The sequence below is a fragment of the Poecilia reticulata genome, chromosome 17 (assembly GCF_904066995.2).
Source record: "Poecilia reticulata chromosome 17, P_reticulata-male-v2, whole genome shotgun sequence".
In the NCBI taxonomy this organism is placed as follows: Eukaryota; Metazoa; Chordata; class Actinopteri; order Cyprinodontiformes; family Poeciliidae; genus Poecilia; species Poecilia reticulata.
In genome coordinates, this window is record NC_088846.1 from 25,068,316 (window position 1) to 25,083,523 (window position 15,208).

Sequence of the window (15,208 nt, forward strand, 5' to 3'; positions counted from 1 at the left end):
AAACGAGGAGTAAATTCCAGTTAAAAAACTTGAAAAAAACAATTATATTTAAGTTTCAAAAGTTGAAAAATTACTAGAAAATAAATCTGCAATTTTGAGAATCTCAGAATTTTTCTAGAACAAGCGAGTTTGAAAAGTTAAAAATGCGAGTTGTTTCTACCAAATTTGACTTTTCACATTCAGAATATATATATATATATATATATATATATATATATATATATAAATTCCCTTCTCACCCTCCGCGGGTGGTCTGTTTCATCCTCTGAGCTCGGGTCCTCTACCAGAGGCCTGGGAGCTTGAGGGTTCTGCGCAGTATCTATCTATCTATCTATATATATATATTATATATTTTTTTCTTTTTTTTTTCTTTTTAGAAATTGTCAGATTTTCGGTGGAAATTTACTTTTTCTTTTTTACAATGGCCCTACCACATCATTGCATCATTGTAGACAGACATGTGCTTCCATAACTTCTGGCTCTGTAAGTGACAAGAGTTTTAATCTACAAAGAACTATGCCTACATTTTTTGAAAAGCATCCATTTATGCTGGATTTATATCTCATTAAAACAGAATAAAATCCTGGAAATTGTTTATAAAACTTGCATATGGTAAACATATCTCTGCTTGGTTAAACACTAACCCACACAATAAAACTTCAAGCTCAAGTCCTTTAAAACAAATTAATTTATTCACAGATGTCTACATTGAAGAAAAACAATTCATTAATGTTTTACTTCTTTGGCAACAATAGTTGAATAAACATAGAATATCCCAGCACCAACAAGTGCTGTAAGGTTTCAAGTGCACAGCCCTTTCTTCATATTATACACAATACATTTTACACAGAAGTAACAGTAATAATCTGAAAAAATACTTTCAATCAAAAAAGTATTTGGTAAAAAGACCAGTCAAGTACTGATAACTAACTGAGCTCATCAGCTAAAATAGACAAATTTCACATTCTGTGCAATTTTTGGCATTTTAAAGAATAAAACAAAATACAAGTCAAGACAAGTAGATTTACAAATAACAAAGTACAGAGACAAACATTTTAAAATTGCACAGTACAGAAGGAAATGTTTAGTTTAGCACAGAAACAATTTTCTGCATATTCACATTTCCTCCAAAAGGCACAGCAGCTTCAGTAGATAAAACATTTAATCAGAAAACTAAACCTTTGATTTTGATTTTAAAAAATAAGTTTTTTCTGTCTAGTGACATTAAAGCTTCAGTTGGTAACTTTTATTAAAAATTTTACTACCCCTCTTAATGTCCTTACAGTTTAATTAAACAATTTATGACAACAATTAATTAAAAAAATAAAATAAAATATATTTTTTTAAATTAAGGTTCTCTGACTCCTTGTGCTTCTATGAAATTCAATGTTTCTGGTCAGAAACAACCAAAAAGAGCGAGGAGAAAGATTTCTGCTCTGTTAGCTAAGATTTCTGGTTTTTGCTGCAGCTGTGCTGAAGGCGGAGAAACAACCAGAAATTACAGAAAATCTCATGTCTTGCGTTCACGAGGGTAGGAGGTGGGGAGAAAGATCTGTACCGCAGCAGAGAGTGAAGAAAGGAAACTGTAAAGTGTGCTGTTCAAACTTTCAGGCTAAGTCTGTGGTTTTCTCTGCTGCTTTAAACTGGTTAATCTGCAGAGTTTTCCTCCATTAGGGGATCGTCCTCATCGTTAGAAATGAGGTGGGGAGCTCAATTGTTAATGAGACGGGGAAAGGGAATCTGAATGGTAGGAGAAATTGATACAGTGCCCAATGAAAAACGTACAGGTCTTTGCTGGTCTTGGGAAGTAGCTGGGGGCTTGCGCTGGGGAAAGAAATGTCAACATTTATACCAGCTAGCATTAATAATAGCATTGTTAACTAGGTATTCTAAGGCAGGATAATTATAATGCTGAAGAAGAAACAAAACGTTTAAACCAGTGTATTGGCCAAGGCATTGTGGTCCAGAACCGCACAGCATTCTGGGAGATTTAGACAGAGCACATGCTTTAGCCAACCTCTCACTGCTAGCTAAGCATAGGTGGTGGAATCAACTCACTCTCTCACTCTTTGGTTACCTAGCAACAATCTGTTGACTTGCACAGTAGCAGTTTCAGATTTTAAGCTATGACTGCTTAAAAATAAAAATAAAAAAAACGACATGGAATGAAAACTGGATAAAACAAGAAAGGTCCCGTCACGAGTTTGGCAACATTCCAGATATGTTGCCAAACTCATATCTGGAATGATATATAATCAATAATTACTGATACAGTCATCGATGTCGACTGATATGAAATGCTGGTATCATTTTCCAGCCTAAAAACTGTAGTTAAATAGGCTTATGAAATATACAAAAAAAACCTAATGATGATAATATTTAAGTTTTTAAAATATGAATTAAAAACTGCACTTTCCCTTTATGAAGTTGTTTACTATTCAGAATATTACAATTTAACTTCATGTTGAATTAAAGTTGGAACATAGAAACCTTATAGCAAAACAGATCAGGTGTGTTTAAATGTTAAAAATATATACAAGACATATTAGGAGACAGAGCGGAGATAAATATAAATTCTCTCTCTATGAGCATTATGAACTTTTGTTTTGGGACATGATTGATACGTCCATCTGGAGTACTGAGAGCAGTTCGAATACGTGTCAGGGGAGATTAATTTGTCAAAGATGGAGGTCGCGGCTGTTGGGGCTATGGTGTCATAGGAACCTCCCCATCTACTGGTCAACAGCAGGAAAAGCATATGGCGGTGTCCATTAATACTTCTGTAGCCCAAAGTAGTTTGCCACACTGTGGCAAACTACTTTGGGCTCGTAAACCGTTCACACAAAAGTCTGGCCAATCAGATTTCAGAAAAAAAAATTTAAAATCTAAACTGAGCACAAAGACCTGCTGTATGAACCTAGACTTGGTGTCTCTAACATGCATTTGCATTGTTATTTCTCTTTATTATTATGCAATAATTACATACATGGACTTACCTTCTTTCTACAGTACCATACAGCAAAACCAGCACCAGTAATAACAGCAGCGATAACAGCAACACCAAGAAGACAAGGGAAAAAAACCACAGCAAGAACAGCAACAGCAACACCTTGGTTTGCAGACCCTAAAAGGATAAAACAAGAGAATATAAGAAAACAAGTCCAACATGATCTAAAGCCCCAGTAATGTCTCGATGTCCAATCCGCCTCATTTCAACAGCCGCATAGGATCTGCTCAGGATGCAGGCAAATTCTGCAGAGTCCTACTAAAAACCTACTTATTGGATTCAGGTGTACTAAAGATGAAACACATCTAAATGTTTGGAGTTTGGAGACATCAAAAGTTTAACATCCCTGTTCTAATTTGATCTGTAAACTTCTGGTGGAGAACAGAGATTATGTTACTAAGCAGCATTACATTTTCCAACTGGTTTAAACCAAAATGCCTTTTTACTCCTCAGTCTTGCTTCCAGATCTGGAACAGGACTGGATCATCATTACTGACCTGATTGCTATGGCTACAACCAGATGATTAACATAAGTTTTAAAAACATTAAAGCAAAGTGAATCTGATAGGATTGTTCTGCAGATTGCACATCTTTGAATTTTGACTTCTCTATATTTTTAAAGATGTTGAGAAACCTACCTTTAACTGTAACGTTGTAGTTTTCCAGTAGCTCCCGTCTGACTCCTGAACCCCATGCAGAGTAAACTCCACTGTCGGATTTTTGTAGATTCTTTAATTTCACTGATCGTTCATCTCCAAAAAGCTCAATTCTTCCAGTGTAGTACTTCTCCACTGTAGGTTTGCCACTGGAATCAAACGCCACTAATGTTTCTTTTGAATTAAACTGCCAGTAAAAAAGGTCAAACTTCTTAAGAATGGTGACATTAAGAAGCAAATCTCCTCCAGCCTGCACAAAAACATCATTCTCAGCACCTGTGAAACACAACAAAAGGCTTTAAAACAAAACTGAATTTATAAACTCTTTACCCTGTTAGTTAGTGACTCATTTTGTTTTGATTTGCTATGAACAAACCAAATGTTTTTTATTGTTATGGAAAACATTGCTGATTTAACAAACTAAATAAAAACTAAAAAACAAATAAGATAATTACCTTTAACATTGTCTGGAAGAATTAGAATCACAAACACAATCAGACAAAAGAGCAGCAGCATCTTGTCACGATGAGGTCAGAAGTCCCTGATGACATAGACATATTAAAATAAAAACGATAAAACAGCTGTGTTTGCCTTGAAAACACTATATATTACAAAACATTTAACACATTTCAATAAAAAAAATAATTAGCAAAAAATAAATATTCAACATAGAAAAACACAAAGATTATCGTTATTATAGTGAAGGTGGCATTTAGGGTCAGCAGGTCAGCTATAGTCATCCAGCAGGTTTGATCACTACTGGTGTTTTAATTTCAACACTTTTTAGCTTTTTTTTTTAAAACTACAGGTCTCAACTTTTTATTGCAACTTACTTCAAATCAAACCCTGTAGGATTAACAGAAGCCTCATGAGTTAATGTTAAAACTAATTATGTTAATAAAAGACACAAAGAAGAGGCAACATCAAATAACATGCTGCAAAATTATGTGCTTGCACAACAACAACAATAATAACCATAATATTTCATGGTGTTGACTAAGGAGCAGAAAGCATGTAAAGACAAATGATCATGTGAGACCTGGATGATTTATAAATAGACCCAAACCCAAATGCCGCATACTTGTCGCATACAAGGTAATATTATGCCCGCAAAATATAATACGTTTACTTAAAAACAAGTTGGTGTTTTTGCATTGTATTTAATACGATAAATTCAAAAACCCTATTATAGGCAGAAAACCGGCGAAAAGTTTGTCTATTCTTAATATGAAATTAGTTAAAAACTAAACTATTATTCAGTGAACTAGTAGAAAAATGTAAGTATTTATGACTGAAAATGGTTAACCACGCCTCCTTCCTCTCTGATTGGTGGGAAGAGTTAGCATGTTCTGTTACAAGGCTAATACGAAAATAATCGATAAACAATTGAGCTGGCGCGGATGTTTAAATTAACTGCTCCTGACACTACACAAACAATTTTCTACGGAAATGTCAAACACTCGCTATTAGTTCAGTGCAGAAAAACGAACCTCTTTCGTGCCGGTGTTATAGATCAACAGGTGGCTAAATCAACTGGTGGTGGCAGCTGGAAAAGACTGATGTTTCTGTGGGCGTGGATTTTTAGGACCCCTTTACCGAACCAGGAAGTAAACAATGCGATAAGCTTAAAGAACTACAAATCTTTTCAAAAATACTATCCGATTCCGTAAAACAACCATTAAGATCTCGGGAATAACTAATTACAAAGACTTTATTGGTCTAATACGGTATGTTGCCTTTTTTTAAGTTCATCTTCAAAACCATCATGTAACCAACATGTAAATCACGCAGAACTTGTTCTGACTTATGCGTTGCGTCAGAGGTTGAAACTCGTCAAAGGAAGATTGAAATAGATCTCGATTTGGCATGACCAGATCTCAAAGCAAAGATTAATCCCTAAAAGGCGACATAAATGTTAAAGAGCCTTGGGATTAAAAATGAAATGTTTAAAAAGATCGACTGGCCGTGTAGTTTTTCCACACATTCCTAATATTGTGATATTTCCAATAGGTATCCACAGAAACAATAGCAAAATCTTTTTAACTGTTTCTGTAATGTTGCACTTTATTTCCTAGCTCATTTACAGAAGACATGGCTACCGCAGATCTATGTCATTTATACCTTTTATTTTGAAATCAGACATCAGATCTTGTTGCCACTTTCTGGTTATATTCTAGGGGTGTCCCTCTGTCACTCTGAAGTAGTAGCAGGATTTCTTGTGAGAAATTCTGTTCCCCTGTGAAAATCTGTTCCCCCTGTGTCGGGAGCGCGCATTGCAGCCAGAGAAGTGGATGCGGCGGATCTGACCATATTCACGGCGCTTCTGATCGATTTCTCGGTAAAACCACTCATATAATCATGTCAATGTTGTAACTTTCAGTTTAATCGGCAGCTATCAAAATAAAAATACATACATAAATAAACGAGGTCTTGTGTGGAGGTCTTTTTACGCTGTTTTGTGTTATTTTAAACGCGAAGTGAATCGATCTTTTTTTCAGCTTTTGTCTCGTAAGCCTGACAAATAAAAGTCAGTCAACAAACACAGATTTCCAACACGTTGTGTGCATTTATAATTTTTCATTTCTGACAAATGAGGAGGAGGGAAGCTGGCCGATAGCAGGGCACAAAAATAAAGACTTCCTGAAAAGATCAGAGTGTAAACTTTTTGGTAAATCCCGTTCTAATGTAAAATATGACATTACTGGATTAAGGAAATGTCTAGTATGCAATCACGCATAATATTTTTTGAGAATTTGGAAACAGGTGCTTTTTATTTCTCAAAGTTATTGGAGGGGAAGAGGAGAGAATGGATATTTCAGGTGCCTGAAATAATGTGTCCGGACTCTCTAAAATGGAAACAAATTAATTTACCTGAAAAGTTTTTACTGTGTTCATTCCTCTTATCATCAGCAATAATTCCTGTGATTTTCATAACATTTGCTCTTTTTTGCCAAAGTCAGGATGGGGGAACAAAATATCTTAAGCACCTGATAAAATCTGTTCCCCCTCTCTATAATGGAAACACATTAATTTACCGGAAAAGTCTTTTACTGTGTTCATTCCCCTTATAATCAATAAGAAATCCTGCAAGTTTGAAAACATTTGCTCTTTTTTTTGCCAAAGTTAGGATGGGGGAACAAAATATCTTAAGCGCCTGATAAAATCTGTTCCCCCTCTCTAAAATGGAAACAAATTAATTTACCTGCAAAGTCTTTTACTGTGTTAATTCCCCTTATGATCAATAAGAAATCCTGCAAGTTTGAAAACATTTGCTCTTTTTTTGCCAAAGTTTGGATGGGGGAACAAAATATCTTAAGCGCCTGATAAAATCTGTTCCCCCTCTCTAAAATGGAAACACATTAATTTACCTGCCAAGTCTTTTACTGTGTTCATTCCTCTTTATATCAACAATAATTCCTGTGATTTTCATAACATTTGCTCTTTTTTTGCCAAAGTTAGGATGGGGGAACAAAATATCTTAAGCGCCTGATAAAATCTGTTCCCCCTCTCTAAAATGGAAACACATTAATTTACCTGAAAAGTCTTTTACTGTGTTCATTCCCCTTATAATCAATAAGAAATCCTGTGATTTTCATGACATTTGCTCTTTTTTTGCCAAAGTTAGGATGGGGGAATAAAATATCTTAAGCACCTGATAAAATCTGTTCCCCCTCTCTGAATTAATTTTCCGGTAAATTAATGTGGAAACACATTAATTTACCTGAAAAGTCTTTTAATGTTTTCATTCCTCTTATTATCAACAATATTTCTTTTGATTTTCATAACATTTGCTCTTTATTTTAAAGTGTTAAAGCGGGGGAACCGTTTATTTTAAATGTCTGTAGTGATCCATTCTCCCCGTGACATTGGAATAAATAAATAAATTCTATTAATTCTTTATTATTTTTCCATATAAAGTTTGAAGTCCAAAATGGTTTAAATTAATATGACTGTTTCAAAATCTTTATTAAATGTATTTTATGTTTAAATATTTATCAACAAATTTAGTAAAATGTTTTTCTGATATTGCATCTAACAAAGTACATTACAATATAAAGACATACGGTGTTTTCTGGAAAGTCAAAAATCACGTGACACTATTCCTTCAATCAATTATGGAAATATCCATGTCCGCTCGGTGTTTGGCAGGTTGTTTATCACTTTTTGCTTTATGTTAAGCCAAATATTTCATTAATATAAGGTAGCTATGGAAAGATAGTTTAAATCACACAATGAAGTGCAAATATTTTAAAAACACAGTAAAAGACTTTGCAGGTAAATTAATTTGTTTCCATTTTAGAGAGGGGGAACAGATTTTATCAGGCGCTTAAGATATTTTGTTCCCCCATCCAAACTTTGGCAAAAAAAGAGCAAATGTTTTCAAACTTGCATGATTTCTTATTGATCATAAGGGGAATTAACACAGTAAAAGACTTTGCAGGTAAATTAATTTGTTTCCATTTTAGAGAGGGGGAACAGATTTTATCAGGCGCTTAAGATATTTTGTTCCCCCATCCTAACTTTGGCAAAAAAAGAGCAAATGTTATGAAAATCACAGGAATTATTGTTGATATAAAGAGGAATGAACACAGTAAAAGACTTTTCAGTTAAATTAATTTGTTTCCATTTTAAGGGGGGGAACAGATTTTATCAGGCGCTTAAGATATTTTGTTCCCCCATCCTAACTTTGTCAAAAAAAGAGCAAATGTTTTGAAAATCACATGAATTATTGTTGATATAAAGAGGAATGAACACAGTAAAATACTTTTCAGGTAAATTAATGTGTTTCCATTTTAGAGAGGGGGAACAGATTTTATCAGGCGCTTAAGATATTTTGTTCCCCCATCCTGACTTTGTCAAAAAAAAGAGCAAATGTTATGAAAATCACAGGAATTATTGTTGATGATAAAAGGAATGAACATAGTAAAAGACTTTTCAGGTAAATTATTTTGTTTCCATTTTAATGGGGGGAACAGATTTTATCAGGCTCTTAAGATATTTTGTTCCCCCATCCTAATTTTGTCAATAAAAGAGCAAATGTTATGAAAATCACTGGAATTATTGTTGATGATAAGAGGAATGAACACAGTAAAAGACTTTTCAGATAAATTAATTTGTTTCCATTTTAAGGGGGGGAACAGATTTTATCAGGTGCTTAAGATATTTTGTTCCCCCATCCTAACTTTGGCTAAAGAGCAAATGTTTTCAAACTTGCAGGATTTCTTATTTATCATAAGGGGAATAAACACAACAAAAGACTTGCAGGTAAATTAATTTGTTTCCATTTAATAGAGGGCAAACACATTATTTCAGGCAGCTGAAATATCCATCCTTTCCTCTTCCCCTCCAATACCTTTGTGAAATAAAAAGCACCTGTTTCCAAATTCTCAAAAAATATTTCCTTAATCCAGTAATGTCATATTTTACATTACAACGGGATTTACCAAAACGTTTACACTCTGATCTTTTCAGGAAGTCTTTATTTTTTTGCCCTGCTATCGGCCAGCTTCCCTCCTCCTCCTTGATGAGAAATGAAAAATTATAAATGCACACAACGTGTTGGAAACCTGTGTTTGTTGACTGACTTTTATTTGTCAGGCTTACGAGACAAAAGCTGAAAAAAGATCGATTCACTTTGCGATTAAAATAACACAAAACAGCGTAAAAAGACCTCCACACAAGACCTCGTTTATTTATGTATGTATTTTTATTTTGATAGCTGCCGATTAAACTGAAAGTTACAACAGTGACGTGATTATATGAGTGGTTTTACCGAGAAATCGATCAGAAGCGCCGTGAATATGGTCAGATCCGCCGGATCCACTTCTCTGGCTGCAATGCGCGCTCCCGACACAGGGGGAACAGATTTTCTCAGGGGAACAGAATTTCTCACAAGACCGGCGGATCTGACCATATTCACGGCGCTTCTGATCGATTTCTCGGTAAAAACTACTCATATAATCATGTCAATGTTGTAACTTTCAGTTTAATCGGCAGCTATCGAAATAAAAATACATACATAAATAAACGAGGTCTTGTGTGGAGGTCTTTTTACGCTGTTTTGTGTTATTTTAAACGCGAAGTGAATCGATATTTTTTTCAGCTTTTGTCTCTTAAGCCTGAGAAATAAAAGTCAGTCAACAAACACAGGTTTCCAACACGTTGTGTGCATTTATAATTTTTCATTTCTGATAAAGGAGGAGGAGGGAAGCTGGCCGATAGCAGGGCACAAAAATTAAGACTTCCTGAAAAGATCAGAGTGTAAACTTTTTGGTAAATCCCGTTCTAATGTAAAATATGACTGGATTAAGGAAATGTCTACAATGCTATCACACAATAGTTTTTGAGAATTTGGAAACAGGTGCTTTTTATTTCCCAAAGTTATTAGAGGAGAAGAGGAGAGAACGGGTATTTCAGCTGCCTGAAAAAATGTGTTCGCCCTCTATAAAATGGAAACAAATTAATTTACCTGCAAGTCTTTTACTGTTTTCATTCATCTTATTATCAACAATAATTCCTGGGATTTTCATAACATTTGCTCTTTTTTGGACAAAGTTAGGATGGGGGAACAAAATATCTTAAGCGCCAATCTGTCCCCCCACCCCTAAAATGGAAACAAATTAATTTACCTGCAAAGTCTTTTACTGTGTTCATTCCTCTTATCATCAACAAGAAATCTTGTGATTTTCATAACATTTGCTCTTTTTTTGACACACCGAGATCCTCGGTGAGGGCGGGATCCTCGGATACCGAGCCGAGGAATAGGAACCCGCCCCTCCGAGCACGACACACCGAGATCCTCGGTGAGGGCGGGATCCTCGGATACCGAGGAATAGGAACCCGCCCTCCGAGCACGACACACCGAGATCCTCGGTGAGGGCGGGATCCTCGGATACCGAGCCGAGGAATAGGAACCCGCCCCTCCGAGCACGACACACCGAGATCCTCGGTGAGGGCGGGATCCTCGGATACCGAGGAATAGGAACCCGCCCTCCGAGCACGACACACCGAGATCCTCGGTGAGGGCGGGATCCTGGGATACCGAGCCGAGGAATAGGAACCCGCCCTCCGAGCACGACACACCGAGATCCTCGGTGAGGGCGGGATCCTCGGATACCGAGGAATAGGAACCCGCCCTCCGAGCGCAACACACCGAGATCCTCGGATTCCGAGCCGAGGAATAGGAACCCGCCCTCCGAGCACGACACACCGAGATCCTCGGTGAGGGCGGGATCCTCGGATACCGAGCCGAGGAATAGGAACCCGCCCCTCCGAGCACGACACACCGAGATCCTCGGTGAGGGCGGGATCCTCGGATACCGAGGAATAGGAACCCGCCCCTCCGAGCACGACACACCGAGATCCTCGGTGAGGGCGGGATCCTCGGCTTCCTCGGCTCAGATTCCAGCTCTATCAATCACGTTGAAGCGAGGACTGGTCAAGCAGCAGGTTTCATTAGGCGAAGGCGGGTCCAGCAGCTTTACTGGGACGGAAAGGAGAAAGAGAAGCAGTGTCTGAAATAATGAAACATATTAGCGTAGAGAAAAAAAAGAAAGTTTGTAAATAATCTTTATTAAAATGTAAAGTTAAAATTTGTATTTTTAGGAAACAGCTTTTACATTACATATTTGGATGTAACATAGGCATCTATAAATGGACTGGAAAACACAAAAACACTAACCAGGGCTCAGGCAGTGGAACAGATTGAACATTAAAGTGACCGAAGCATCCAAAAATAATCATGTATAAGAAACAAAAAAGAAATTCTAGTGATTCATAACTGAATCTCTTTTCTGCACTGAAAAGAGATTCTCATACGAGCAGAAATAGAGACGCTCAAATCTCTAAAATCAAAGAAAAGCTGTGAAATAAAACTGTTTACAAGTTTATAAATGACATGTACTGCATATATTGATCAAGCTTGATTGTTTAATACAAACGGTTGGAAAAAAGATCTTGCTATAGGTGAACTTATTTGCCAAAGTACTTTTTCATCAATATTAAATAATTATTAACTTAAAACAAGCTCCAATATTTTGCTTAAAGGATCCCGCCCTCACCGAGGATCTCGGTTTGTTGCTTGGCTTCATAGGGCGGGATCACTGAAGCGGGGGCGGGTCCAGCTGCCTTACTAAGCATATATCTGGATCCAATGAGCAGGGATAGATCTGTCAATTCCCAAGCTGCAGAAGAGCACCGCTTTCAGGAGGAGCAGCTTTACTGCGGGACGAGCCCTCCTGGACGCTATCGTCGAACTCAAATCGTTCTGAGGACGGGGGTAGCGTAGTGTGAAGCAACTTTACCGCTGAGAGGAAGAACCGGTGCCGTACAGCCAGACTCATCTAAACACTCAGAGGTCCCGGTGAGTTTTTCTTCATAATAGTAACAACGAGTTTTTGAGTGACCAGACGTTCCCGATTTTCCGACGACAGTCTCCGGTTTTAGGTGACCTGTCCCCGGAAAAGTCGCCGATTTTAACGTTTTATGAATGAGAAAAAAAAGTTTCCCATAAATTGTTTTTATGGTAGCCGGAGACCCCATGTGGCAGGAAGAAGAAAACCGGAGTGAGGCGGTGTGTTGCGCTCTAACAGCTCTAACAGCAGTAGCCGGTTGCGTTTGCAGCACGTTCAAGAAGAGCTGAACGTTCAAGAAGAGCTGAACGTTCGAGAAGAGCTGAACGTTCAAGAAGAGCTGAACGTTCGAGAAGAGCTGAACGTGTTGCCATCGCTCGGCGACAAAGAAGTAAATTTATCAAAATAAAATGAAGAAACTGGGACAGTTACAGTTTACATATAAACATTAAAAATCAAGTTTAAAAGCAGGGACGTGTCTCTCCACACTGTTGTTTCCTAATAATAATAATAATAATAATAATAATATTAATTCATTGTAAAAGTAATAGCCGCAATGAAGAACTAAAATTGGAAATGGAGAGGAGGAGGGCGTAAATACTTTGTAAATGAGCACTAACTCGAGTTAGTGAGAACTGTTCTTTGTTTTTTACATGACTTTTCTTGCACATGATGCGCTGCATGCACATCAACAGCTATTATTTTTATTAAATTAAGAATGATCAAATTAATTAAACACAATAGATAAATACAATTGATAGAATTATTTTTATATTTAATGGTGCAGATGGATGGATGGATTTTTATTAAGACAAAATATAAATATTTCACTTTTTTCTGTCTGCAGTGTGTGGTTAAATCATCAGAGATTCCTGACCTTGTCTCAAGATGCTGCCAGTTTCTCTTCTGGTTGTGTTCCTGTGGTTCTTTCTAGATCATATTACAGGTAATGACAATCTTATTTATTTTGTTTGTTTTTAATAAAATAATGTCTCATTGTTTTTGTTCCGTTTCTTAAATCAGCTGTACAGTATTTAACATACTAAATACAGCTGATACATTTGGACTAATCAGAACAAACTGGGTCATTAATTGATAGGTTAAAGAAAGTTGGTGTTTCTCTCTTATTATCCATATCTTTTTGTTGCTTGAGGTTTTATATTTCTGCACTTATTGAACCGTTTTGCTGTACAGTTCTGGGGTTTACAGTCATAATAAAAACACTCAAATATTTTTCAAAAGGAAAACATCAGAAATGTGTTTGGGAATTGCATAGATTTTGCCACTGTTAGCTGAACTAAGAGTTAAATGTTGGCTCTATAAAGTCATCAATGCATCTGTAAACGTGTTGTAATTAATTCTAATAGAAACAAGACTTGATTGGACGATGCTATGAAATGGAAAAGTGATGGCACCCTTGTAAATATCTTTCATAAAGACTGCAAAGCAAGTTATTTCCTCTAAGCAGATCAGATTATGACAATTTTCAAATAATGTTTGATGACGTCTTTATCAAATCATTAAGTTTATTTGAAATCTTGTTTTTAAATTGTAATAGTGACAAAATTACCCCTACACATGGGAAGTAAAATTGTTTTCTACTATTTGTACGTTCTAGTCTTTTTCCAGTTTTCAGTGCTGGAAGAATTAATTGACTCTTAAAGCTGATGTATGGCAGGCCATGTTAACATAAAACCGGTTTCACTACACTTACATTATATCCAAAATTGGTTTATGACGCTACCGAATTAGTAAATTAAGATATGTCTGATTATGTTTTAATAAGACAAAAATACCTATTTGAGCCATCTCTCTAATTACATTCTCACTAGTTCACACATAAAAATTTACCTAACGGAGTTAAGTCATCAAAGTCAAACTATAATCTAACTTCATAAGAAAAATATCATCTTAATACATCAGAGGCTACATAATAATAATTTTATAATGTAATATTGTAAGTAATATGCATTTGACATAAATACTGACATAAACATACAGTGTTAAGTGGATTGATGTGTCGGTTTGGTGGTTTAGTTCTTTTGTGATTTCCTTTGCAATGTTGTAATTATCTGTCTGTAACAACAAGCCAACTTGGCCTGAAAGAAGTAATATATTACATTTTGAACAACAAACATCAGTCTGTTCCTGTTAATTGGTGCTGATGCATCAAAGATGAAGTTTATAAATTCAGTTTTACTTAAAAGCCTTTGGTTGCGTTTCACAGGTTCTGATGTGTTTGTGAAGACTGGAGAAGATTTGTTTCTAAATGTCACCGAAAAAGATGTCGGGAAGTCTGACCTCTTTTGCTGGCAAAAGAAGAATTCAAAAGAAAAATTAGTGACATTTAATGCCACTGGAAACCCCACAGTGGAGAAGAATTACATTGAAAGAATTGAGGTGTTGAAGAGAAATAAAAGCATTTGTGTGAAATTGAAGAATCTACAAAAATCTGACAGTGGAGAATATTCTGCAAGGGTGTCAGATATAAAATGGAAAATATTGAAGACGTACAAAGTTATAGTTCAAGGTAGGATTTTCAACAGTTTAAAAAATATTTAATATCAAAAAGAAATGCTATAAAGAAGTCTAAACTCAAAGATATGCAATCTGCAGAACCATCCTTTTGCTTTAATGTTTTTAAAGCTTCTCTCACCAACTGTCTCTCCTCAGATCCAGTGTCTCCGGTTGAGATGAGCGCTGTCCCCTCATCCTCCTCATCCTCATCCTCATCCTTTACCTGCATAGTGACCTGCAGGTCAGCAGACTCCAACATCAGCAGCACTTTGACATGTGAGAACAAAACCTGCCATCAGGATGGAGGAATGAGATCAGTGGTCACTGAATCTGGTGCTTCCCTAAGCATCAACCTGTCGAATGAATCAATCATCTGTAACCATTGCAACCAGGTTGACAAGAAACAAAAAGACATGACGATCCAGTCCTGTTTCAGACCTGAAGGTAAGACTGAGTAGTAAAGACCATTTTAGTTTAAAATGGAACAACATATTGTTGTTCCTTAGTAACTTCAGAAAGTAAACATCTTCCTGTTCTCCTTAGAGAACAGGAAGATGTTTACAAATTGAATTAGGCCTGGGATGTTAAACTCTAAAACATCACCAGTCGAGGCAGAGGTAGAACTCGCCTGCATCCTGAGGAGATGATTCAGCCGTTGGAATCAGGCGGATTGGACA

The 15,208-nt window shown here is 36.4% G+C and overlaps 1 protein-coding gene across 2 annotated transcripts; it reads right to left on the minus strand.

Annotated features, from left to right (window-relative positions):
• Positions 1-670: 670 nt before the first annotated feature.
• LOC145548104 (uncharacterized) lies at positions 671-14,969 on the minus strand. 2 transcript variants are annotated; one of them, XM_081598749.1, is made up of 5 exons: positions 14,671-14,969; positions 4,119-4,204; positions 3,646-3,939; positions 2,997-3,124; positions 671-1,824 (listed from the first exon to the last, which is right to left on the minus strand). In XM_081598749.1, exons 2-5 carry the CDS (start codon positions 4,177-4,179, stop codon positions 1,711-1,713), a joined length of 597 nt encoding a protein of 198 aa, XP_081454875.1. In that variant the 5' UTR covers positions 4,180-4,204; positions 14,671-14,969; the 3' UTR covers positions 671-1,710. The 2 variants fall into 2 exon arrangements, with proteins under 2 accessions (XP_081454875.1, XP_081454876.1); XM_081598750.1 differs by lacking the exon at positions 14,671-14,969 and adding an exon at positions 5,154-7,039.
• Positions 14,970-15,208: the final 239 nt, after the last annotated feature.